The 25,026-nt window shown below is 42.7% G+C and overlaps 1 protein-coding gene across 2 annotated transcripts; it reads right to left on the minus strand.

Annotated features, from left to right (window-relative positions):
- Positions 1-2,644: 2,644 nt before the first annotated feature.
- On the minus strand, positions 2,645-23,649 carry LOC311239607 (zinc transporter Slc39a7-like). Of its 2 annotated transcripts, XM_084327981.1 has the most exons (9): positions 23,548-23,629; positions 15,977-16,027; positions 15,249-15,691; positions 12,763-12,931; positions 12,072-12,152; positions 10,046-10,165; positions 7,866-7,988; positions 6,806-7,002; positions 2,645-2,903 (listed from the first exon to the last, which is right to left on the minus strand). In XM_084327981.1, exons 3-9 carry the CDS (start codon positions 15,681-15,683, stop codon positions 2,649-2,651), a joined length of 1,380 nt encoding a protein of 459 aa, XP_084184107.1. In that variant the 5' UTR covers positions 15,684-15,691; positions 15,977-16,027; positions 23,548-23,629; the 3' UTR covers positions 2,645-2,648. The 2 variants fall into 2 exon arrangements, with proteins under 2 accessions (XP_084184107.1, XP_084184106.1); XM_084327980.1 differs by lacking the exon at positions 15,977-16,027 and having other exon boundaries at positions 23,548-23,649.
- Between the last annotated feature and the right edge of the window lie 1,377 nt (positions 23,650-25,026).

Below are 25,026 nucleotides of genomic sequence, written 5' to 3' on the forward strand. Positions count from 1 at the left end.
GAAGCTGACAGGAAGCTCTGCTCTCTCTCTCTCTCTCTCTGTGTCCAGAGGAAGCTGACAGGAAGCTCTGCTCTCTCTCTCTCTGTGTCCAGAGGAAGCTGACAGGAAGCTCTGCTCTCTCTCTCTCTGTGTCCAGAGGAAGCTGACAGGAAGCTCTGCTCTCTCTCTCTGTGTGTCCAGAGGAAGCTGACAGGAAGCTCCGCTCTCTCTCTCTCTCTGTGTCCAGAGGAAGCTGACAGGAAGCTCTGCTCTCTCTCTCTCTCTGTGTTAATTTTGGCAGCTATTTGAATTTTAGTTTTAGTCTTAGTCATGTGTCAAGTGCTCCTTTTTCGTTTTCATCATATAGCTTTGAAGATCATTCGTCATCTTCATTTATTTTTCGTTTAGTCAGTTTTAGTCAACTACAGGTCTGAGCATTTTAGTCTCAGTTTGTCTCAATTTTGTCTCTTTTGTTTTAGTCTAGATTTTGTCGACGAAAACGGATGACATTTTTGTCTATTTTTAGTTAATGTACTAAAAAACCTTTTTTTTCTTTTTACAGCTAGTTTTATATATACTGTTTTTTAGTAATAACTAGAAAGTAATGGTATTTATTCAACAACAGGTGATTGTATAGATTAGTATTAGTATCATTAAATGACAACTATGCTCAACTATGCTTCACCCACGGAAAGGTTGTTGGCACATTGGTCCGTGTTCCACACGGACATTATACGTTGTTGCACTTGCTTCCAGAAGGTTAAGGTTTAGTCGGCCAGTAGCAGAGGCTCAGTTGTGATTTTTAATGCACAATAAATATTCAACATTCTCTTTTGAGACTCCGCCTCAGACTCTTATCATTTGGCACTAAAAGCTAAACATGGTCACCGGTATGGGTGTCTGCAGCATTACGTCATTAATTGTGTGCGAGAGCAGAGGTCGATCAGTGACCACGTTAGCATGAGCTAGGTTAGCCACTAGTTAACGCGAGCTAGATGGAAATACAAACAATGTAACGTTACTGGTGAAAAAGTGATTTACCTTGGACTACTCCTTTGCCAACTTGCTGTACTTTGCTTGCATGTCTGCAGCTGGATTATGAATAGTCCCAATTTTAGCCAAGGTAACGTTAAGCTAAAACTAGCTTTTCAAATAGCTCTTCAGCTAATGCTAATAACAGAGCTCCCCGTCACACTGCTCTGTCGGGACGATGGCATTAAGAAAAGTTATAATTATTTTGTCTCGTCTTGTTTTAGTCAACAATATCAACATACATGAAGAGAAATTTCGTCCTGGTCTTTGTAAATTACATTTTTGTGTCCTCAGTTGTGGTCAACGATATTTAATAAACTATTTAGTCTCGTTAGCGTGACGTGGTCTTCAATAACGTGACGTCACGTCTCGTTGTCGTCATGAAAAAAACCTTCGTTGACGAACATCTTTCGTCATCATTTTAGTTGACAAAATTAACACTGTCTCCATGTCCAGAGGAAGCTGACAGGAAGCTCTGCTCTCTCTCTCTCTGTGTATAGTACGCATTTCTAATTCATCACAATTCATCACTTCACTGTTCAATTTACAGCCAACATATTTTTACTTACATGTATACATTGACATACAGTATATTTCTATGAGAAGGGAAAAGCACACAACATTCTTGGTTGACAGTTTTATCATAATGTTTACAACAACGCAGAACTACAAATGTGTGACGCTTCGGAGATGGAGCTTCAGCAGCATGTGAAGGACATCTACCGCCATCTAGTGGTTTGGTCAGCAACTGCGGCTGAGTCACCGTCAAAAACAACTGAACCTTTAAAGGAACACTCCGACATTTTGGGAAATTAGCTTATTTGCCATCTACCCTGGAGTTAGACAAGAAGATACAGTACATACCTTTTTCTTCTCTGTGCATGCAGTAGGAGTAGGAAGACGTTGGGAACTAGGCTAATGGAGGAACCTACTTCCAGTGACTGACGCTAAGCTAGGCTAACGGTGCGTGTCTTCCTACTCCTACTGCACAGAGAAGAAAAAAAGGTATGTATCTTCTTGTCTAACTCCAGGGTAGATGGCAAATAAGCTAATTTCCCAAAATGTTGGAGTTTTCCTTTAAATCCTCCCATCTTCCTTTCAAACCCCGATTCCATTCCCCAAGTTGATGACGAAGCAACAATGGCATTTTGGTCTCTTTGCTGTCAAATGTCCGACATGAGTCAATTAAAGACTTGCACAGTATCACTATATACAGTGTCATAGAACATTTCATTGGAATGTCTGTAGTTACAAAGCAATAGACCTACAGTATTCTGATCCACAAATGCGACAGTATGTACATTTAATAAAACTCAAACTTTTCCATTTGACCCGAGCCAGGTTTGGCCAAAACCCTTTTCCCCCTCAAGTGCTGATATTCTGGCAATAGTTATTCCTGACATCAACTTTAAACGATTGAACTTGAGATTTAAGGTACATTTCTTAATGCTAAAAACATTTTTGATCCACTTTTTCTCCCATCCCAATTCTGCCCCCCCCCACCTCCTCTCCATCCACCCCCCCCCCCCACGAGTCCCCCCCCCCCACGAGTCCCCCCCACCCTCTCCTCCTCTCCCCCCCCCCCCCCCCCCACAAGTCCCCCCTCCTCTCCTTCCACCCCCCCCCGCTCCTCCTCCTCACTCGTACTCTGCGATCAGCACCATCATCGCCACGCCGAGCAGCAAGGCCAGGATCTCCATCACCGACTGGCCCAAGCTGGCGCGTCCCACCAACAGTTCTGGAAGCACGGTCACCGTGGCGATGTAAACAAATCCTCCGGCCGTGAACGGCAGGATCCAGGCGGTCGCCGCGGCGCCCACACCTTCAGCCAATAGGGAGCAGGCTGTGCCGGCCAGAGCGCCCACGGCTGTCAGCAGCTGTAGACACATGGCCTGGTGGGACAGAGAACAGAGCGGGGCTCGCAACTCACTTGATGCTCCAAGGTGTTTTAATTGACTAAATAATAGCAGTGGATACAACGTTTCGACGACCCTTCCGTTCTTTTTCAAGTATAAATACAACACAAAAAATGACATCTTTTTATACAGGAAATTAAATAGATTACATATCAGCCCCACCTGGTGATCAGGGGCGGTCCCAAGACTTGCGTGATTTATATATTTTATACACGATTAAGTAACAATTAGGGCCGTCAGTTTATCGCGTTAATTAGATTAATTAATTACACAGCAAATTATCGCGAAATACTGTGTCTGTTACTAGGCTTGAGTAAATTGTAATGAACCAAATGAGAATATCAATTACATTATTTTTTTTTTATCTTTGACTGTGAATAACACCATGCTAAAATTTACCAGACCTGAAAAATCTAAGCAAATTAATAGATGGAAGAGGATTAAACAGAAGGTTTTGTAGATACAGTACTGAATTCTGCCATCCGGACACATGCAATTTTAAATGTGATTATAGAATAGCAGGCATAAAATGGTTATGCGATTAATTAGATTAATTAATTAACAAATCCTGTAATTAATTAGATACACATTTTTTAATCGCCTGAGCAGCACTAGTAACAATTTATCTTTTCCATTGACATTTTTTAGAAGGAGAAATTTTTTAGAGAAATATATATATATATATATTAAACACAGTATTAGACATAATTTAAAGATAGGCAGCAGTAAGGTACTTTCTTTGGACCCGGTCCAGGTCCTAGCCACTGAAAACAAACTAAAACTAAAAAACAAAGTCTATCTATCGACGGTCTCCCTCTGAGTTACATTTACAAATAAGGTCTAATGTCAAAGTCCTCATTGAGTCCTGTTGGTGCCATAGTTTTAAGATAATGGATCCACCATACTTCTCTCCTCAGTAGGAGATTATCTATATCTCCCCCTCGTCTTGGAAGATGCACTCCCTCTATTCCAGGGTATCTTAGTGATGAGACATTGTGGTGTGCCTTTTTAAAATGTAAAGCTACTGGGCTTTTTTCATCCCCAGTCCGTATCGTACTCCTGAGTTGGGACAGAGGCCACAGTTACCATCTATATGAAGCAGATAGGGAATCATTCATAAATAAACTGTGTTCATATTAATCTCAGAAGTCATGAGATGGTTAACCAACAATATCCACAGAATCGTACTAAAAACAACACAGTGGCAGGAGTTTCATTTCAAAGACAGGACATCCCAACGTCGACTCTAAACGACATGTTCGCAAACTAGGGATGTTAACAATTAATCGAAGATCGATTGATTGATCGTTAAGGATTTACTCGAACACATGACATTTACTCCATCTACTATCAAACAATGACGTGTTCGAATGTTGTCTCTTATCACATTGTAGCTGTCAGTAGAATGATGTCTTTTCAAAGCATGTTTCAATGGACAGATAACTATGACGAGGAGGAGTCTGGAGAAGAAGCCACTACATCATGAGGACTGGCGAGTCACCACTGCTGTGTTGCCAACTAGGGGTTAACCCTAACCCTAACCCTAACTAGGGGTTTACATTACAGCGCTGTATATTGTTGATGGAAAGATGAATTTGCCGCCTTTCGATCGTCACCCTACTCAACCTATTGCGTGCTTCCTGTCTCGAGTTACAAGACGAAACCTCTGACGAGTGTCATTTGACGAGCCATTCGGACAAGTGACCGCGTCCGGTTTGGCCGGGTCCTGAATGGATCGGTTACCGCTGATGGCGAAAATGATTGACCGACCACCTTTGTAGCCAATGAAATTCTGGAGCCAACGGTATCTTACATGAGGGCTGATTCCTATGGTAAACGGAGAGAAGAAGATGTTTCCTCATTCGCCGTCCAAATCAATGAGCAGTCCGCCATTTTGGACGAATTATTACCGATACAAGGATTACAAAAACATCTGTAAAACACTAATTTTCCCAGGGATTGTTATGTTTGGACCTGTACTGTAGATAAGACTACAGGTTATGGACAAGTTATGTTTTCCAGCTCCTACCTCTCAGCTGGAACTCAAACAGGCATCTGGCAACAAGTCAACACAACGTGAGTCACTTGTATTTTTATTTCAGTGTTCAAACCTTGTGGAAGAAAGTTCAGAATGTTTCCTTTCAAAAGAGACCAGACTCATGCATGTGGTTCAAGTAATAAATCGCTAATAACTTTGGGTATGCAATCGTCAGGCGTTTTATGCAAAATGTGCCCTCAGCATAAGGGGTTAAGAAAATGTTTGAGTTTGTTAAATACATGCTTTAGATTTTTTAAGTGGCGACTGACGTTTTCTTTTTTTGTAGCCACATACAGCTCGCCCTCTTTAAGTTGACACAAAGCATGTGTAGGCCTCTGCATTTCTATGTGTTTCATATGCCATGCAATGCTGTGGAAATAAACCTTTTGATTGAGGAAAGAAATACATTATTGTTTGGTAAATTTGGTATCTTTTGTTACAATGAACACATTGACCGCCAGCAGCAGGGGGCGCTGATCCCCCTTCAGCGCCAGGTCTTTATTCAATGGATATAGTTTTGCCAGAATGCCAAACTTGCGAGTCCTAAAATTATATTTCATATTATAGCTATGGATCTAATAACACCGTCGACTGTCAGTGAGTTGCTTCTGGTCAACATGCAAGAAACGGATTGTTTTTTCATCCGCAAATTTCCGTTTTATACCGTTTTGAATATGAGTATAGTTTGAGTGATTCTGAGTAATTCCAGGAAAAGACGAGGAAAAGGCATTTGAGTGTAATCCAGTTATCACGTTGTAATTTTTCGGCTGATTATCGAATCATCCTGAAATCTACGCTAGATTATTATCATGTCTCTCCTCGTGCATACATGAAATGCCCCCCCCCCCTTCCACCGCAGCCAACGGTAGAAAGCACAACACGGTCCACACAGATAGCTTTGATCGCGGGAGAAAGAAATATCAGATCAACGTTGACCGTCTGCCAGCTCAGACACATTCACCAGGGTCTGCAGAGGCTGCAGCCATGAATTATGAATAGATATAGCGAATAAAAGAAATAACGATCATAAAAACGGCGCAGAACCAGTTAATGGGTTATTGATCGTTAACGTTACCAATGATCGAGTAAGGAACGTGCTTACAATTTGCAACCCTATCTCAAACCGTTCAATCTCAAGCAGGGATCCAGGCTCATGAACACAGGAATCTGCCACAGCTCTGTGTCCTGGATGATAGAAACACTGCTCTCTGCACCACAGCTCTGTGTCCTGGATGATAGAAACACTGCTCTCTGCACCACAGCTCTGTGTCCTGGATGATAGAAACACTGCTCTCTGCACCACAGCTCTGTGTCCTGGATGATAAAAACACTGCTCTCTGCACCACAGCTCTGTGTCCTGGATGATAGAAACACTGCTCTCTGCACCACAGCTCTGTGTCCTGGATGATAGAAACACTGCTCTCTGCACCACAGCTTTGTGTCCTGGATGATAGAAACACTGCTCTCTGCACCACAGCTCTGTGTCCTGGATGATAGAAACACTGCTCTCTGCACCACAGCTTTGTGTCCTGGATGATAGAAACACTGCTCTCTGCACCACAGCTCTGTGTCCTGGATGATAGAAACACTGCTCTCTGCACCACAGCTCTGTGTCCTGGATGATAGAAACACTGCTCTCTGCACCACAGCTCTGTGTCCTGGATGATAGAAACACTGCTCTCTGCACCACAGCTCTGTGTCCTGGATGATAGAAACACTGCTCTCTGCACCACAGCTCTGTGTCCTGGATGATAGAAACACTGCTCTCTGCACCACAGCTCTGTGTCCTGGATGATAGAAACACTGCTCTCTGCACCACAGCTACTGCTTGAACCGTTACCTTCTTCTTGGTGCATCCGGACTGGACGAGGATGGCGAAGTCTCCGATCTCATGGGGAATCTCGTGCAGGAGGATGGTGATGGTCGTGACCGTTCCTACCGCAGGACCCACCAGGAAGGACGCCCCGATGGCCAGGCCGTCGGTGAAGTTGTGGGTAAAGTCGGCCGCAAGATTCAGGTACGCAGACACCTTGATGTCTATAGTTAGTGAGAGAATCAGCCAATGAGACGCACAAGAGCTACAACTGCAGACTTCAGAGTATTATCTACACTATCTAGTAGGGCTGACGCCTATTAGTCGATTAGTCGACTAATCGGTCGAAAGGGGCCGTAGTCGACTAACCAAACTCTTAGTCTTATAGTAAATTTTTTTTTTTTTTTATTATTTTCTTTTCTCCATTCTTTCCAAAAGAAAAGAGGCCTAGAAGCGTGGCTAACGCTAATGGCACGCATACCAGAGGCTAACTGCCTAAGAAAACAGGCACAGAGGCACTGAAAGAGGATTTCACCCATCTAATGAACACACTAGACTAGACAAATATCAAGATGTATCCATCAGTGGACCAATTGCATGCTTTTGCAGAGGACAAGAAGCCTTCAGTCGACTCCTTCAGACATTAAGCACCCCCCACAGCCCAAATGGAATGATAAAAAAATTATAATAATAATAATAATTTAATAAATTTAAGAAATATTATGATTGGCAAATTTTGGCCAATCATAGTCGACCATCCAAATCCTTAGTCGGGGACAGCCCTACTATCTAGTAAAGTATGAAACTGTTTCAAGTGCCTTCTGTCTACTAAAAGGTGCATCAGTGTTAATGCTTGTTTTTATTTATGTTTTCAGTTCTTAAAAGTGTTGGGTTTATAATTCAGTTAGACATCAGTGTAAACACACTGAAGTCTGCGTTCAGGATGACAGCATGTACATTAATTACTACTGTGTGTAGTAATAATACCAAGAAGAAGGTCTCCAAGTTGACTCACTAAACAGCTGTTTGAGAACGGGATCAAAAGGTCCGTCTGAAAACATGTTGGATGAATAAATGATCTCCTCACCCGGGCTTTTCTCTTCATCTTTCTCTTTCTTTGGTGGCTTCTGATCTTTGCCTTCCTTCCCCTCTTTCGTCATCTCCTCCCCCTCGTCTTCCTCTCCGTCGCTCTCCTTTGCCTTGGGAGCGGCTGGCGATGGAAGGACAAACACAAAGAATCATTTAATGCTACTTCGCTAAGAGCAACCATAACAAATATATAATTTGAAATGGGCTCAGATGTAGTGACATTCAGCAACTATTGGGCGAGGAGGGGAGGTTGGATGGGGGAGTGCAGGAGAATGGAGGAGAGGAATAGAGGAGAGGAATAGAGGAGAGGAATGGGGAGGAGGAGAATAGAGAGGAGGAGAATAGAAGAGAGGAATAGAGGAGAGGAATAGAGGAGAGGAGAATAGAGAGGAACAGAGACTGAGAATAGAGAGAATAGAGAGGAGAGGAATAGAGAGAATAGAGGAGAGGAATAGAGATGAGGAATGGGGAGGAGAATAAAGAGGAGAAGGGAAGAGAGGGATAGAGGAGAGGAATGGGGAGGATGAGAATAGAGATGAATAGAAGAGGAATAGAGGAGAGGAATAGAGGAGAGGAATGGGGAGGAGAATAGAGAGGAGAGGAATAGAAGAGAGGAATAGAGGAGAGGGATATAGGAGAGGAATGGAGGAGAGGAATGGAGAGGAGAGGAATAGAGGAGAGGAAAAGAGAGGAAAGGAATAGAGAGGAGAGGAATGGAGGAGAGGAATAGAGAGGAGGGGAATAGAGGAGAGGAATAGAGGAGAGGAATAGAGAGGAATGGAGGAGAGGAAAAGAGAGGAGAGGAATAGAGAGGAGAGGAATGGAGGAGAGGAATAGAGAGGAGAGGAATAGAGGAGAGGAAAAGAGAGGAGAGGAATAGAGAGGAGAGGAATGGAGGAGAGGAATAGAGAGGAGAGGAATAGAGGAGAGGAATAGAGGAGAGGAATAGAGGAGAGGAATAGAGAGGAATGGAGGAGAGGAATAGAGAGGAATAGAGAGGAGAGGAATAGAGAGGAGGAGGAATAGAGAGGAGATGAATAGAGGAGAGGAATAGAGGAGAGGAATAGAGGAGAGGAATAGAGAGGAGAAGAATAGAGGAGAGGAATAGAGGAGGGGGATAGAGAGGAGAGGAATAGAGAGGAGAGGAATAGAGAGGAAAGGAATATAGAGGAGAGGAATAGAGAGGAGGGGAATAGAGGAGAGGAATAGAGAGGAGGAATAGAGGAGAGGAATAGAGAGGAGAGGAATAGAGAGGAGAGGAATAGAGAGGAATAGAGAGGAAAGGAATATAGAGGAATAGAGAGGAGAGGAATAGAGGAGAGGAATAGAGAGGAGAGGAATAGAGAGGAGAGGAATAGAGGAGAGGAATAGAGGAGAGGAATAGAGAGGAGAGGAATAGAGAGGAGAGGAATAAAGGAGAATAGAGAGAGGAATGGAGAGGAAGAATAAAGAGAGGAATGGAGAGAATAGAGGAAAATAGAGAGGAGAGGAATAGATCGGTTCCCAGCAGAGAGCTACCATGTGAATGACTTGTGTTCCCCGCAGAGAGCTACCATGTGAATGACTTGTGTTCCCAGACACCTACCATGTGAATGACTTGTGTTCCCAGAGACCAACCATGTGAATGACTTGTGTTCCCAGAGACCTACCGTGTGAATGACTTGTGTTCCCAGAGAGACCTACCATGTGAATGACTTGTGTTCCCAGCAGAGAGCTACCATGTGAATGACTTGTGTTCCCAGAGAGACCTACCATGTGAATGACTTGTATTCCCAGAGAGCTACCATGTGAATGACTTGTGTTCCCAGAGAGACCTACCATGTGAATGACTTGTGTTCCCAGAGACCTACCATGTGAATGACTTGTGTTCCCAGAGACCTACCATGTGAATGACTTGTGTTCCCAGACACCTACCATGTGAATGACTTGTGTTCCCAGAGACCTACCATGTGAATGACTTGTGTTCCCAGAGAGCTACCATGTGAATGACTTGTGTTCCCAGACACCTACCATGTGAATGACTTGTGTTCCCAGAGAGACCTACCATGTGAATGACTTGTGTTCCCAGAGACCTACCATGTGAATGACTTGTGTTCCCAGAGACCTACCAGGTGAATGACTTGTGTTCCCCGCAGAGACCTACCATGTGAATGACTTGTGTTCCCAGCAGACACCTACCATGTGAATGTGAATGGCCTCCTCCCTTCAACAGGCGCACAAACTTCTCCACGACCAGGAAGGCCACGATCCCGGCCAGAACCCACAGGCCGACGGACATCATGTGGTCGTGAGCGGCGCCTGTGGAGAAGCAGGAGAGACGTTCTGTATGAATAACATCTCAGCCACAGACTCATACCCCCCCCGACACTCAACTAACCGCCTCGGACAGTCCTTCATACCAGCGGCCATCAGGCTCCACAACAGTGGGCAGGGACTGCTGCCAGACATCCAACTAGAACTAATAGGAACCCAAGGAGGACAATAACACTACCTTATGCATACTGCACCTTATGTGGATACTGTGATACTGTGAATACTGTATATTTCAGTTAGTTAGATAGTAAATTATAACACTACCTTATGCATACTGCACCTTATGTGAATACTGTGATACTGTGAATACTGTATATTTCAGTTAGTTAGATAGTAAATTATAACACTACCTTATGCATACTGCACCTTATGTGAATGAATACTGTATTTTTTCAGTTACCGGTAGTTAGATAGTAAATTATATTGACTTATTTGTTTACACTGCTTGTGTTGTTTTTACAACCTCAGTGTTTCCCCTACCATTGCCCCGCCAACCGGACGCCCCGCCCCTCCAGAAATAAAATATTTAAAAAAAGATATATATACATTTTTTTTTATTAAAGTTTGCTTTAATCAGCTAAATTATAGCTAAATTATACATAAATCGGTTTTCATATAAATCAATCTTCACTAAGACATTAAACCGGTGGTGCAGCGCGGTCTACGGAGACGCAGAAACCAAATCCATTCCGAGACAACTCCGAGACTGACTAGCATCGCGCGTAACAAGTCTCAGGGCTAGATCCACAAAGAATGGATTGCACGGTGCTAATTGCACCCTTACTTACAATTCACTATGAATTGAAAAGGGGGGACCCTGGTGTAAACAAGACGAAAGTCTTTCTCTGGTCTGCATCCCCTTAACAATTGTGTGTATTGAGCCGTACTGTATTGTACCCATTCTGCAATCTGTTAATACAATTTTCATTCAATCAATCACCTTGTTAATATTTATTCACCTAATTTATGTGCAATCATTTCATTTCAGCTCAGTGTAGAGAAATGCACCGATACTAACAACCGCCTTACTAGTAGTTTTGGGGGCCTACCACCCCCCCTGAAAAAAATCCTAGGTGAAACACTGTACATGTACCCCCCCCCCCCTCCCCATGCTGCTATGATGCCTGAATTTCCCCAAGGGGATCAATAAAGGAATAACTTATCTTATCTATGTTCTGGATCTACTGGGTTTGGACAGGCAGCAAGATCAGCAAAGCATGACATATGAAGATGTAGTTGTTTGTAGTTTAAATGTCAATAAGTCGGCTATCAAGTAGAGCGTTTCATCATCACAATTTCAATGTATCTTTGAAATTAGATACATTTTTTATTTAAAAAGCATTACTGTATATTTTATTGCATTTTTATTCTATTTTATTCTACTCTTATCTTAGGCCATTTGATTTGTTTTGTTATTCTTATTCGTGACCTGTTCCGTCTAAATGTTTAATGTTGAGCGATTTGCCAAATTTCCCTCTGGATAATAAAAGTATTTCTATTCTATTCTATTCTACAGGAGATCCAGGGTTTAAAACATGCAGAACAAGGAATTACGACCCTTCCCACGTTTCAGTGTTGCAACCTTCATTAGATAGTTAAGCAATATTTCTCAACAGGGAGGACTATACCGTGAGACTTGGTAGTAACCAGGTTAGTACTATTTTTACTATTATTAGTGAAGAGTTTTATTTATCCATTTGTGTTTTTTAACCCTTTCACTGCCACACGACAGCCGGTTAACCCTTTCACTGTGACAATACAGATGGTTAGCCCTTTACTATCACACAACCGACGGCGATGCTCCATCATTAGCATCATTAGCTCTGCGGATGCTAAAGGGTTAAATGAGAGTGTTCCACCTCTACCACTCGATCCAATAACAGTTCCATACCGTGGGCGTGGCCGTGGTCATGTGACTCTTCACTGGCGTGTGAGTGGCCAGGTCCTTCATCTCCTGTGTGAGAATGGGGTGCTGCAAGAACAAACGAGAGGAAAAGGTCAAACAGATATATAATAATAAACTTTATTTGTGTTTACGGCTTGATGCACTACAGGGCCAGGCTGCGTGAATCCTTTCCGCAACGGAATTCGGTTTCCGGGTTCCTCTGATTGGCCGCGACCCCCACGTGACCCGCCCCCCTATCCACCGCGGACTCGCTCGCTTCCTCAATTTATACGCATGGAAGTATTGACTGAATGAATGAATGAAAACTTTATTTAACAGATTGCAGAATGGGTACAATACAGTACGGCTCAATACACACAATTGTTAAGGGGATGCAGACCTGAGAAAGACGTTTGTCTTGTTTACATCAGGGTCCCCCATTTTCAATTCATATAGAACGACTACGCCGTAACAAATCATTAAAAAAAATATATCGTTAACTGGAATATGTTGTGCCTTTACACATATGTTGGATTATGTAATTGGTTTGTCATGACAAACAAATTTAAAAATCGCGATTTACCCGCTGGCTACAACAACAACACTCAGTTATCGCGATATGATTTTTTGCCATATCGCCCAGCCCTAATGAAAAGCGCTATACAAATAAAGTTATTATTATTATTATTATTACTACCCAGAGCGTGGGGGATGAGGTGGAGGAAGGCGTCTCCCAGAAGTCCTCCGGAGGCGAAGCTGAGCAGCACCTTCAGCAGGTTCTGGTGTTTGTCCGTGTTGGACTGGACCGGGATGAGGAAGAGGATGAGGAAGGGCGCGGCGCTGATCAGCAGAGTGGCTCCAATGGCCTAGAGAGGTAAACAAAGAGACCAGGGTTTATGTTTATGTTTATTAGGATCCCCATTAGTCATCATCAACGTGTTGACTATTCCTCCTGGGGTCCTCACAGATAAACACATACAAATATGAAACATTCAGTGTAACTCAGTCATATATCACATCCATAATCAATAGAAAATAAAACAAAAGGTCATAGGTGAATCCATTTCACCATACCTTTAAAAAAAGCACAAAGTAAACAGAAGGAGTTTGGATAACATGGCTGTAGCTACACTCATGCATGATGACATATATTGATTTCCTTCCAGATTATGTCTCCTTTAAGTTTATTTTTGAAACTGTCCTTGTTTTCCGTCCGTATGATATGTAATGGGATCCTATTCCAGTATGTTATGGCTCTATACTATACATTGCAGTTTTCTTTAGATCGTTGGTTCTAGGCAGAGGTAGGGTGAAGCGACTACTTGAAGCATGTATTATGGTCATGTCTATCATTGGTGGATAAAAGCATAGAATACAATTGAGTGTGTTTACCTGAGGTACAAATGTTCTTTAAAAACCTAATCAAACTGCATGCTAGCCTCTCCTCCACCCTCATCCACACAGGGATTCAGAAAGGTGAGCTTGAACACATCAAACCCGTGTTTCCACTGCCGATACCGGAGTCATAACCTTTGATTGTAGTCCGATACGGAGTACTTTACTCAGCGGTGTAGCCTTAGAGACCACTGGTTTGGGGTCACTAGGCAGACATGTATATACTGTACCTGTAGGGTTATATTCAAAGGTTGAAACTTTCCATGGGAATATATGAGAATTAATGGGAATGAACCAGAAAAGAAAAAGGAAATATAGGGGTTATTTGCACAGGCTGTATTTACCATGTCATATGAAGGGTATCTGCAAGTTCAATTTAAGACTTTTTAAGACCTTTTTAATACCACTCAGAGCGAACCACGACAATACTAGCAAACAACAACAACATATAGCGACACTGAACTGGGAGCTGCACCAATTTAAATTATTGCACGTTCCATATAAGCCGTCACCAGACAAGCTCCTGGTAGCCCCGCAATAAACAACATTTCATACATTTTATATTATTTCATCTCCCGACAGCCCAACCAAAATACCTGTGCAAATGAAATGTAAGACTTTTTAACTGAACTGACCTGGGACACCTTTCCCAGAGTCTTAAACTCGGCTAGATGATCCATAATCCACTTCCATTAATTTGTGCTAAGCTAGGCTAGCTTGCAGCCAGATAGCTTTCTACTGAACGCACAGAGAGGAAACTGGTCTCTATCTTCTTGTCTGACTCTGGAGAAGACGGTGAGCACATAATCCCATAGTTTCCCATAATGTTGGCGTGTTTCTTTAACATCAACATACTGTATGTGACATGGTGTTACGCTGCATGGTGTTGCTGTGGTTTGGGTTTTCTGCTTATTATGGGAACTGTGTCACACAGGGTTGTACTCTGTCACCTCACTGCAACGTTACAGCTTCCTGTTCACATACTTGCTGTATATCTGTATATCTGAGAGTCTATATTCAGGGTTGATTGTTTCTAATCTACATATAGATGGGCTCAGTGGCATTGCGTTGCTAGGCAACAGATTGGACCCAGGTGTATTTCCTGTTGCAGTGTTTACTAATATCAAATATAGGCGTGTTGTCCATTTAGAATGTTTATGTTGCAGTGTTTACTAATATCAAATATAGGCGTGTTGTCCATTTAGAATGTTTATGTTGCAGTGTTTACTAATATCAAATATAGGCGTGTTGTCCATTTAGAATGTTTATGTTGCAGTGTTTACTAATATCAAATATAGGCGTGTTGTCCATTTAGAAAGTTTATGTTGCAGTGAATTAGAAGTACGATGGTGTCAGACAGCAGCACGCCTGTTCTAGGAGGGTTGATGAAGCCTGTTCTAGGAGGGTTGATGAAGCCTGTTCTAGGAGGGTTGATGAAGCCTGTTCTAGGAGGGTTGATGAAGCCTGTTCTAGGAGGGTTGATGAAGCCTGTTCTAGGAGGGTTGATGAAGCCTGTTCTAGGAGGGTTGATGAAGCCTGTTCTAGGAGGGTTGATGAAGCCTGTTCTAGGAGGGTTGATGAAGCCTGTTCTAGGAGGGTTGATGAAGCCTGTTCTAGGAGGGTCGATGAAGCCTGTTCTAGGAGGGTTGATGAAGCCTGTTCTAGGAGGGTTGATGAAGCCTGTTCTAGGAGGGTTGAAGAATGAAAAACCCAACACTAAACCAAATAGCACCACATCAAGGTTTGGTGTGTGTTGCACAGGGGCTTATGGAGGTGATGGGATCATACCTGCGTCCAGAGCTCCACCAGGTCTCTCTTCTCTCCCTCCGCCTCCCGCTTCACTCGCTCCTCTCTGTGGGCGTGTCCATGGCCGCTCTCTTTGTGCACACGCACAACATCCTCATCATGGGCGTGTCCGTGGTGTTCCTCATCATGGGCGTGTCCGTGGGCGTGTCCGTGGGCGTGTCCGTGGTGTCCCTCATCGTGGGCGTGTCCGTGGGCGTGTCCGTGGGCGTGGTGTCCCTCATCAGGCAGGTTGGCCTCCGCGCTCCACTTACTCGCTCCGTGGTGCATTTTTACCTGAGGACCGTGGCCGTGGCAACCGCCTTCGCCATGGGAGTGGGCGTGGCCGTGATGATGGTGGCCGTGGTCGCCATGGGAATGGCTGTGAGCGACAGCAAGCAGCAACACTGCAGACGTGAGCAGCAGACGTACATGGGTCATCTCGGCCCCTGTGAGGGAGAGAGAGGGAGAGACTGTTGAGGAATAAAGAAACACAAACATTGTATGGTTGGTGGGTTAACAACCTCTTGAGCCCGGAGCCCTATTTTCTGAAAATCCGCCTAAAAACACATACAAAATACATACATATGATCTGGTGAACTCTAGTTTAGGCTGACGTGACGTAGCTAACGTTAACTTATTGACCAGATATGCCTGTGTACATATATAATATATATACTAATATAGTTGTGTATGGTAGGGTGACCAAAACGTCCTCTTACCTAAGTAAATACCTAAGTAAATGGAAGATTGCTCCACTTGGGTTAGGGTTGATTGTTTCAAATCTACATCAAATGAGCAAGAAATTTAGTCTTAGATGATGGTGGAGAGAGCAGAGTGTGGAAACAAACTGGCTGGATTTAATATTGAAATGTGTTTTTACGTTAGAGCCAGGTGGCACGGATTATACATACAGTGAGTCATTGTCTCTACCATTTGATGAAACGTCAATACTCCGTTGACTCTTTTAACTTCTGGTCATTGAGCTACATTTTGAACGAATTAATGAATGAAAACTTTATTAACAGATTGCAGAATGGGTACAATACAGTACGGCTCAATACACACAATTGTTAAGGGGATGCAGACTAGAGAAAGACACTTCCTGCTTCAGCAAAGCAAGCTGCTTTTACTGTCGCTCCGCTCCGCTGCTTTTGCCTATCGCTATTATAATGATTTATTACAGCCCTTTCAACTTTAATTACTCTGTACGTTAACTCCCAATTCCTATGGTACTTCTCCAGAACTGTGAATCTTCTTATCTATTCAGATTTTTTACCACAGTCGAAAGGACGAGTAGCAAGATTCTCCGTGGGAGGAATAGCGAGCCGTCTTATCAGCTACACACAAAGGACTATGTCGGAAGGCAAGGATATTTATGAAAGACGAGGAAGGTTTTCCTTGTTATTTTGAGTTTTAACGAGACGGAAGACGACAGTGTGAGTAATAGCACAGCTCCAGGGCAACGGAACTGCCCCGTGTAGGGGAGAGAAACGGACATATCCGGGGCGACGGAAGCTGCCCCGTTTAGGAGAGAGCGACGGACAGCTCTCTTGTATGATATTTCATAAAGACCCCGGTTGTGAAGTGAGTGACCCACCACCATCACCACCACCATCACCACCACCACCACCATCACCACCACCACCACCATCATCATCATCATCACCACCACCAGCTAAGTACCTAGCTTAGCCTAACCTGAAAAGAAATAAAGGAAGATGCCGGGACTCGGCTCTCCCACAGAATGTACTAATTGCTTGGAGATGAGAGAGGATTGTAGAGCTGGAGGCTCGGGTTTCTACCCTGTACCAAATACAGCAGGATGAGCAACTCATTGACTCTATTTATGAAGCTACTACAAATATAGCCAACAATACCATGATTGAGAACTGGCCTATGCTAGTAACTACAGAACAGCACCACCCAAAAGACGGTCCTTGGCACAACCAAGGAGCTAGACCAAAGCAGTGGATCACCGTCAAGGATAAAAGGAGAAATAAACGATCCAGGACCTCACCCCCGGTACCGCCAGGAAATAGTTTCAACCTACTCTCGGAAACACGCATATCAACACCCAAGGCAAAGAGACATAGAAGCGTAGCTAACAACGCTAATGAAGAAAACAGCGAGCGTAACGGAGCTCACGCTAACGACGCTAATAGCAAGAATACCGGAGCTCACGCTAACACTAGCGAAGCAAACAGCTGGCATGCCGGAGCTCACGCTAATGCTAGCGAAGCACACGCTAACGACGAGACGACAAGGAAAACAGAGCCACTAGCGACACGGCTGGCAAACACGACCCAGACCGAGCGAACGGCTAACAGCGAAGAGACTATCATGCGCCGAGAACGTCGCGGTAGCCAACGCCGAAGGTACGGGACCAGCGTTAACATGCCGGCTACTGAGAAGGCTAACAAGGCTTCACCAAGGCCACAGGACTGTGGAAAGAACCGGCAGACTAGGCCTAGCCCAAAAACAAACGGCCCCAAAACTGTTGGAAAGAAAAATGCTAACCTCACACAGAAAATAGACTGCATACTGATTGGAGATTCCATAACAAGGTATGTGGAGATGGCAAACACAGAAAATATCTGTCTAGACAATACAACTGTGAAAGAGCTAGCCGAAAAACTTCCAACACTAATCAGACCAGGAATAACAAATTGTCATTCACTCTGGATCGTTTGACATCCTGCGAAAGAAGACTGGCACAGAGACTTTGAAAGACGATTTCACACGTTTAATGAACACACTAGACAAACATCAGTCTGTGTACACAAACACTGATGTGTCCATCAGTGGACCAATTGCATGCTTTCGCAGAGGACAGGAAGCATTCAGTCGACTCCTAAATTTTAATTCATGGTTAGGGGCTGCATGTCTCGTACACGGCCTGAAATTCATTGACAACTTCAATGTTTTCTGGAATAACCCAGAACGTTTTCAAAGAAATGGCTTCTTCCCAAATCGCTTAGGTTCAAAGCTCCTATCAGCAAACATGCGTCATGCCTTGATGGCCTCCAAGAATATTAAGCTCATACCAGCACGAGAGATAGTCATGAAGGACACAATCTCACCACGAAGTACAGCACAAGACGTCCCCCCCCCGTCCCCCCCCCCCATATCACACAAGGCCATCTCGTCTGATCAAATGTCCCCGAAAGCACAGTGCAGTCAGTACGGTACAGTATAGCACAATTACCATGCCATCTCTCAAAACATACAAGTAATCATAACTAGCCAATGGCATGGTGAAAAATATACGCCACCAATGCGTTTACCTGCTATTAACCTCAGGGCCATCACGGTCAAACCAAAGCAGACCTCCTCTAAAGAAGTCCAACAAATAAAATTAGCTTTCCTAAATGTCAGATCACTGAATAATAAAACATTCTTAGTAAATGATCTGATTAAAGAAAATAACTTAGATTGCATCTGCCTAGTAGAGACATGGCTAAATAATGACACAGCTACATCAATAATGATAGAAGCTTGTCCACCAGACTATAACTTTTTTCAAATACCCAGAAAAAATAAAAGGGGCGGAGGAGTTGCAGCAATCTTCTCCTCAAAACTCTTGTTTAGAATCACAGAACTAGGCGAGTTCATGTCAATGGAATATCTTGCCATTGAACTAAAAACAGAATCAACTATTATTGTCACAATATACCGCCCGCCTAGACACTCACCAATATTTATACAGGAGCTCTCTGAACTGATCTCACTATGTGTTACCGGATATGATAAGGTGATCCTAAATGGAGACCTGAACATCCATTTTAATAAGAAAACAGACTCCAAAACTATGGAACTAAAAAATCTACTGGATAGCTTTGACCTAATACAGCATATAACAAATGCAACTCACCGGCTTGGGAATACACTAGACTTAGTTATAACAACAACTGGGCTAAGCATAACAAATATCTCAATAACTGAATTACCTCTCTCCGACCATCACTGTATATTTTTTGATACTCAAATAACCCTTACTAAAACAAAAAAAGAAATCATAGTTAAAAAGAGGCTCCTAAACGACAAAGCTGAATCAAAGTTCATTGATCTTATCAGACTACATGAACCACACAATCATGATAGCTCTCTAAATGAAATGGTAGAAAATCTCAATGATGCAATGTCATCTATATTAAATTCTGTCGCCCCATTAAAAACGAAAAAGAAGAAAACTAGAGCCTCGCCCTGGTTAAACTATAATACGGTCAACGAAGAAAAAAGGAAATGTCGTGCAGCGGAGCGAAAATGGAGAAAAACAAAAACCACCATATGCTGTGATATATACAAAGATGCTTTAACTGCTTATAATAAAACCATCCGCTTAGCAAGGAAAGATTACTTCTCTAAAATCATTACAGAAAATGCTGGAAACTCCAGAATCCTCTTTTCCACTATTAATGTACTACTCAACACTGCCCCTGCACCTCCTCAGTCATCAACGGTTAAGTGTGAAGAACTTGCACTATTCTTTAACAACAAAATAACCTTGATCAGGGCCATCATTACTCATGATGGAAATAAAGTTGATTGCGGCAAACCGTGCAATGTAACCATGAGAAGTTTCACATGCATCACATTAGATGTACTCTGCAAAACTGTCTCAGAATGTAACTCCTCCACCTCAGACATTGACCCTATACCTACAGCTTTCTTAAAACGGGTATTTAATAGTGTTTCAAGCCCTGTGCTAGATATCATAAACACTTCCCTTAGGACTGGTATTTTCCCGGATGCCTTTAAAACAGCAGTTGTAAAGCCATTACTAAAAAAACCTAACTTGGATAGTAATGAAATGGCAAATTATCGTCCAATATCCAACCTACCATTCATTAGTAAAGTACTTGAAAAGATAGTTTCAGTTCAAATAAATTCCTTTCTTGAAGAAAACAACATCTTAGAAGAATTTCAGTCAGGATTCAGAAAATATCATAGCACTGAAACTGCCCTCACCAAAATAATCAGTGACCTCAGACTAAACTCTGACGAGAATAAGATCTCCATCCTTATCCTGTTAGATCTCAGTGCAGCATTTGATACAATCGATCACGATATTCTAATCGATCGTCTTGAAAACCATGTCGGTTTCTCAGACCATGTGCTGGGCTGGTTTAAAACATACATCAGAGGGAGGAAATTCTATGTTAAACTAGGAGATCACATGTCTGATATATACGACAACAACTATGGAGTTGCACAAGGGAGTTGCTTAGGTCCTTTACTCTTCTCCCTTTACATGTTACCGCTGGGTGATATCATCAGAGAACATAATGTAGATTTCCATAGCTATGCGGATGATACACAACTGTACATATCTGCTGAACCAAATGATACAGCGATTAGCTCCATTACAGACTGCTTACTGGCAATAAATAAATGGATGAGTAAGAACTTCCTGAAACTAAACGAGAACAAAACTGAAATTCTAATTATCGGCTCCAAAACTAAAAAAGAAACATTAATAAAATAATTAAATAATAATTATTAAGAAAGAACTTTTACACTGCCTTGGGGTTATCATAGATTCAGAACTGAACTTCAATTCTCATATTAGCAAAGTGACGAAAACATCGTTCTTCCATCTCAGAAATATAGCAAAAGTACGACCATTTATTAATCAGAACGATGCTGAGAAGCTAATTCATGCATTCATATCTAGCCGGTTAGACTACTGTAATGCACTTTTCACAGGTCTCCCTAAGAAAACCACAGAGAGGCTTCAGCTAATCCAAAACTCTGCAGCCCGACTGCTAACTAGAACCAAAAGGAGAGAGCACATTAGTCCAGTCCTAGCCGCTTTACACTGGCTTCCTGTAACATTTAGAATTGACTTTAAGGTCCTTCTCCTTACATACAAAGCTCTAAATGGACAGGGACCTAGCTACATCGCCAACACTCTAATAAATTACACACCAGCAAGAACACTGCGATCATCAGCTGCTGGACTACTAGAGGCTCCCAGAAGCAGTCAAAAGAGGATCGGTAATGCAGCCTTTATCAACTATGCCCCAAAACTATGGAACAAACTACCCCAAAACATCAGGGAAGCCAACTCGCTAGACATCTTTAAAAGGCAGCTTAAAACCTATCTCTTTGCTCAGGCATTTCACTGATAGATATCTGCTACCACCTAGTGGCAAGAGGAAACATCAGGGATATCCTGACACAACTTGTATTTATTCTTACCCTGCCTACTCTTTTACACTGCCTATCAAATTCATGTGTCGGTTATTGCACTTTTTACTTCTTACTGATGACTATTTTTAAACTGAATCATTTTAAACTATTCTTATTATTTGCTAGATCCAAATGTGAAACACTGATTATTTATGACTTTTTAAACTGAATCATTTTATTCTTATTATTTGCTAGATCCAAATGTGAAACACTGTGATTATTTGTTCATGAATTACAGGAGTATTACTGAATAGAGAGCCTATTAGGATGCTAGATCCTAATGTGAAACACTGTGATTTGCCATATCTTGCTATGCTCGCTCATGCCTGTATTTTTTATGTCCGTTCTATTTTATAATTTTTTGACTATTTTTAAACTGAATCATTTTAAACTATTTTTACTATTTGTGTTACTGAAAACTGTAAGCGGAGAGCCTATTGGGATGCTAGATCCTAATGTGAAACACTGTGATTCTACCTGTCTATCATTTTTATGCTCGCTTATGCCTGTATTTTTTGCTGTTGTGAAGCACTTTGAACTGCAACCTCTGTATGAAAAGTGCTATACAAATAAAGTTATTATTATTATTTGTCTTGTTTACATCAAGACAAACACCATTTTGCCCTTGCTTTTTCCAGCTGGGACTTTTCATTCAAACAGCAAGGAATTTTTAACACAGACTTGTGGGTCCAAGCAGTACGCTACATAATTAACATTATTAACATGTGTGTGTTTCGTACGAGGTCTGTGCTGTGCATAGATTCTCGTAATATACCTGCATATAATCCTTCTATATACCTACACCTGCATATAACCCATAACTCTGTATGATAGCATGTGCAATAATGCTGTTTAGACCATATATATATATTTATTCTTACTGTAATTATATCTATTCACATAATATGTATACATGCATATAACCCTTTTGACATAACTGTAGATTCTATATCTGTACTGTAGTACATATCCCTTACCTACTCTTACTAGTTACACTGCTGGTCAGTATGACTTACAGGTATAAAGACACTATGGTAGTATCACTGTACATATTAAATACTACAACTCTGTACATACTTCTGATTAGCACTATTACTCAGTAGTACTCATTTATTGTTTAACCTTTATTTACCCAGGGTAGGTTCGCTGAGCTGGTGCTCTTTGTCAGGAACGCCCTGCTTCACACTCACACCTCTGGTTGGTGCCAAACTGCCAAACCTATTTTCGTTGTAATGTACTTGTGCTGTATAATGACATAATACATTATTTTGAATGTAATGTAATGTAATCTAATGTATCCATGTACGCAATGAATGGGCCAGGTGATTATACCAAGTGATTGATTGATTGATTGATATGTTTATTACAGATTGTAAACTGGGTACAATACAGTAGTACGGCTCAATACACACAATTGTTAAGGGGATGCAGACCAGAGAAAGACTTTCGTCTTGTTTACATCAGGGTCCCCCATTTTCAATTCACAATGACATATATGACATACAGATAGACAGAACTGTGTAGTAAAAAAAAATCTGGTATGGCATAAATGTATAGATGTAGCAGTACTGTATATCTGTATGTCGTGTATGTCATATAATGTCCTGATGAATTGAAAATGGGGGACCCTGATGTAAACAAGACGAAAGTCTTTCTCTGGTCTGCATCCCCTTAACAATTGTGTGTATTGAGCCGTACTGTACTGTACCCATTCTGCAATCTGTTAAATAAAGTTTGCAATCAATCAATCAAAGGGAAGAAACTGTACATTGGGGGGGGGCAGGATATGATCTGGTTCCCTAGTTTCGGCTGACGTGACGTAGCTAACGTTAACTTATTGACCAGATATGCCTGTGTACATATATAATATATATAATAATATAGTTGTGTATGGTAGGGTGACCAAAACGTCCTCTTTTGCCCAGACATGTCCACTTTAGGTATCTTGAGGCAGAGTGTCCTCTTTTTTGGAATCAGCACTTTGATGGAGTTAGCATCTTTAGCTCGCTGGCTAACGTTAGCTCGCTAACAACAACTCGCTCACAACAACAACAGCAACAAGGTGTTAACTAGGTCCTGCTGAACACAGAGGGTCGGCGTCGGTGCTCACCTGGTGTGTGAGCTGTGTTGCTCCTGCTGCAGGGTTCAGTAGATGTGTGTGATGTGCAGTTAGAGCAGCAGGTCGCAGTCTGTCTGTCTGTCTGTCTGTGTTGCTGCTGCTCAGAGACGTGGCGTCGAGTGGTGGAAACCTCGCGAGATCTCGTTCCTTTCCTCCGTGAAGCCGCGACACATATCGTAATATCGCGAGAGGTGTGTAACAAGTTTGAAAGATCTTTCTGAAAAGCAAAAGCCGGATATTGATTGAAAACTTTATTAACAGATTTCAGAACGGCACAATACATACAATTGTTAAGGGAATGCAGACCAGAGAAAGACTTTCGTCTTGTTTACATCAGGGTCCCCCATTTTCAATTCATCATAACATATATGACATACACGACATACAGATAGACAGTACTGCTACATCTATACATTTATGACATACCAGATTTACAAATACAGTGACAATGGTCCACAATATGACTGTGGGGAGTTCAGAGACTTTGCAAAGCAGTATGGGTTTAAACACATTACCTCTAGCCCCTTGTATCCACAGGCCAATGGACAGGCTGAAAAGGGGGTCCAGATTGTTTAAGAGGCTGTTTAAAAAGGCAAGAGACAGTAACACTGACCCATGCCTGGCTTTGCTAAGCTACAGAGCAACACCTCTGGAGTGTGGAGCGCCCCCTGCTGAGCTCCTCATGCAGCGCAAGCTGCGCACCACGCTTCCACACATTCCAGATGAAAAGGACATGGGCAGGGACACCAAATAACTGTCCCACAAGAGGATGAGACTCAAGCACAGACAGAAACTGAACTATGACAAAACAACAAGGGGACTGGAGCCCCTGCAGAAAAACGATGTTGTGAGGATGTCCTTCACCAGCAGACATGCAACACACTGAGCCTCCTTCACCAGCAGACATGAAACACACTGAGCCTCCTTCACCAGCAGACATGCAACACACTGAGCCTCCTTCACCAGCAGACGTGCAACACACTGAGCCTCCTTCACCAGCAGACATGCAACACACTGAGCCTCCTTCACCAGCAGACATGCAACACACTGAGCCTCCTTCACCAGCAGACATGCAACACACTGAGCCTCCTTCACCAGCAGACATGCAACACACTGAGCCTCCTTCACCAGCAGACATGCAACACACTGAGCCTCCTTCACCAGCAGACATGCAACACACTGAGCCTCCTTCACCAGCAGACGTGCAACACACTGAGCCTCCTTCACCAGCAGACGTGCAACACACTGAGCCTCCTTCACCAGCAGACGTGCAACACACTGAGCCTCCTTCACCAGCAGACATGCAACACACTGAGCCTCCTTCACCAGCAGACATGCAACACACTGAGCCTCCTTCACCAGCAGACATGCAACACACTGAGCCTCCTTCACCAGCAGACATGCAACACACTGAGCCTCCTTCACCAGCAGACATGCAACACACTGAGCCTCCTTCACCAGCAGACATGC

Source organism: Notolepis coatsorum (genome assembly GCF_963971535.1).
Source record: "Notolepis coatsorum genome assembly, chromosome: 13".
Taxonomy (NCBI): domain Eukaryota; kingdom Metazoa; phylum Chordata; class Actinopteri; order Aulopiformes; family Paralepididae; genus Notolepis; species Notolepis coatsorum.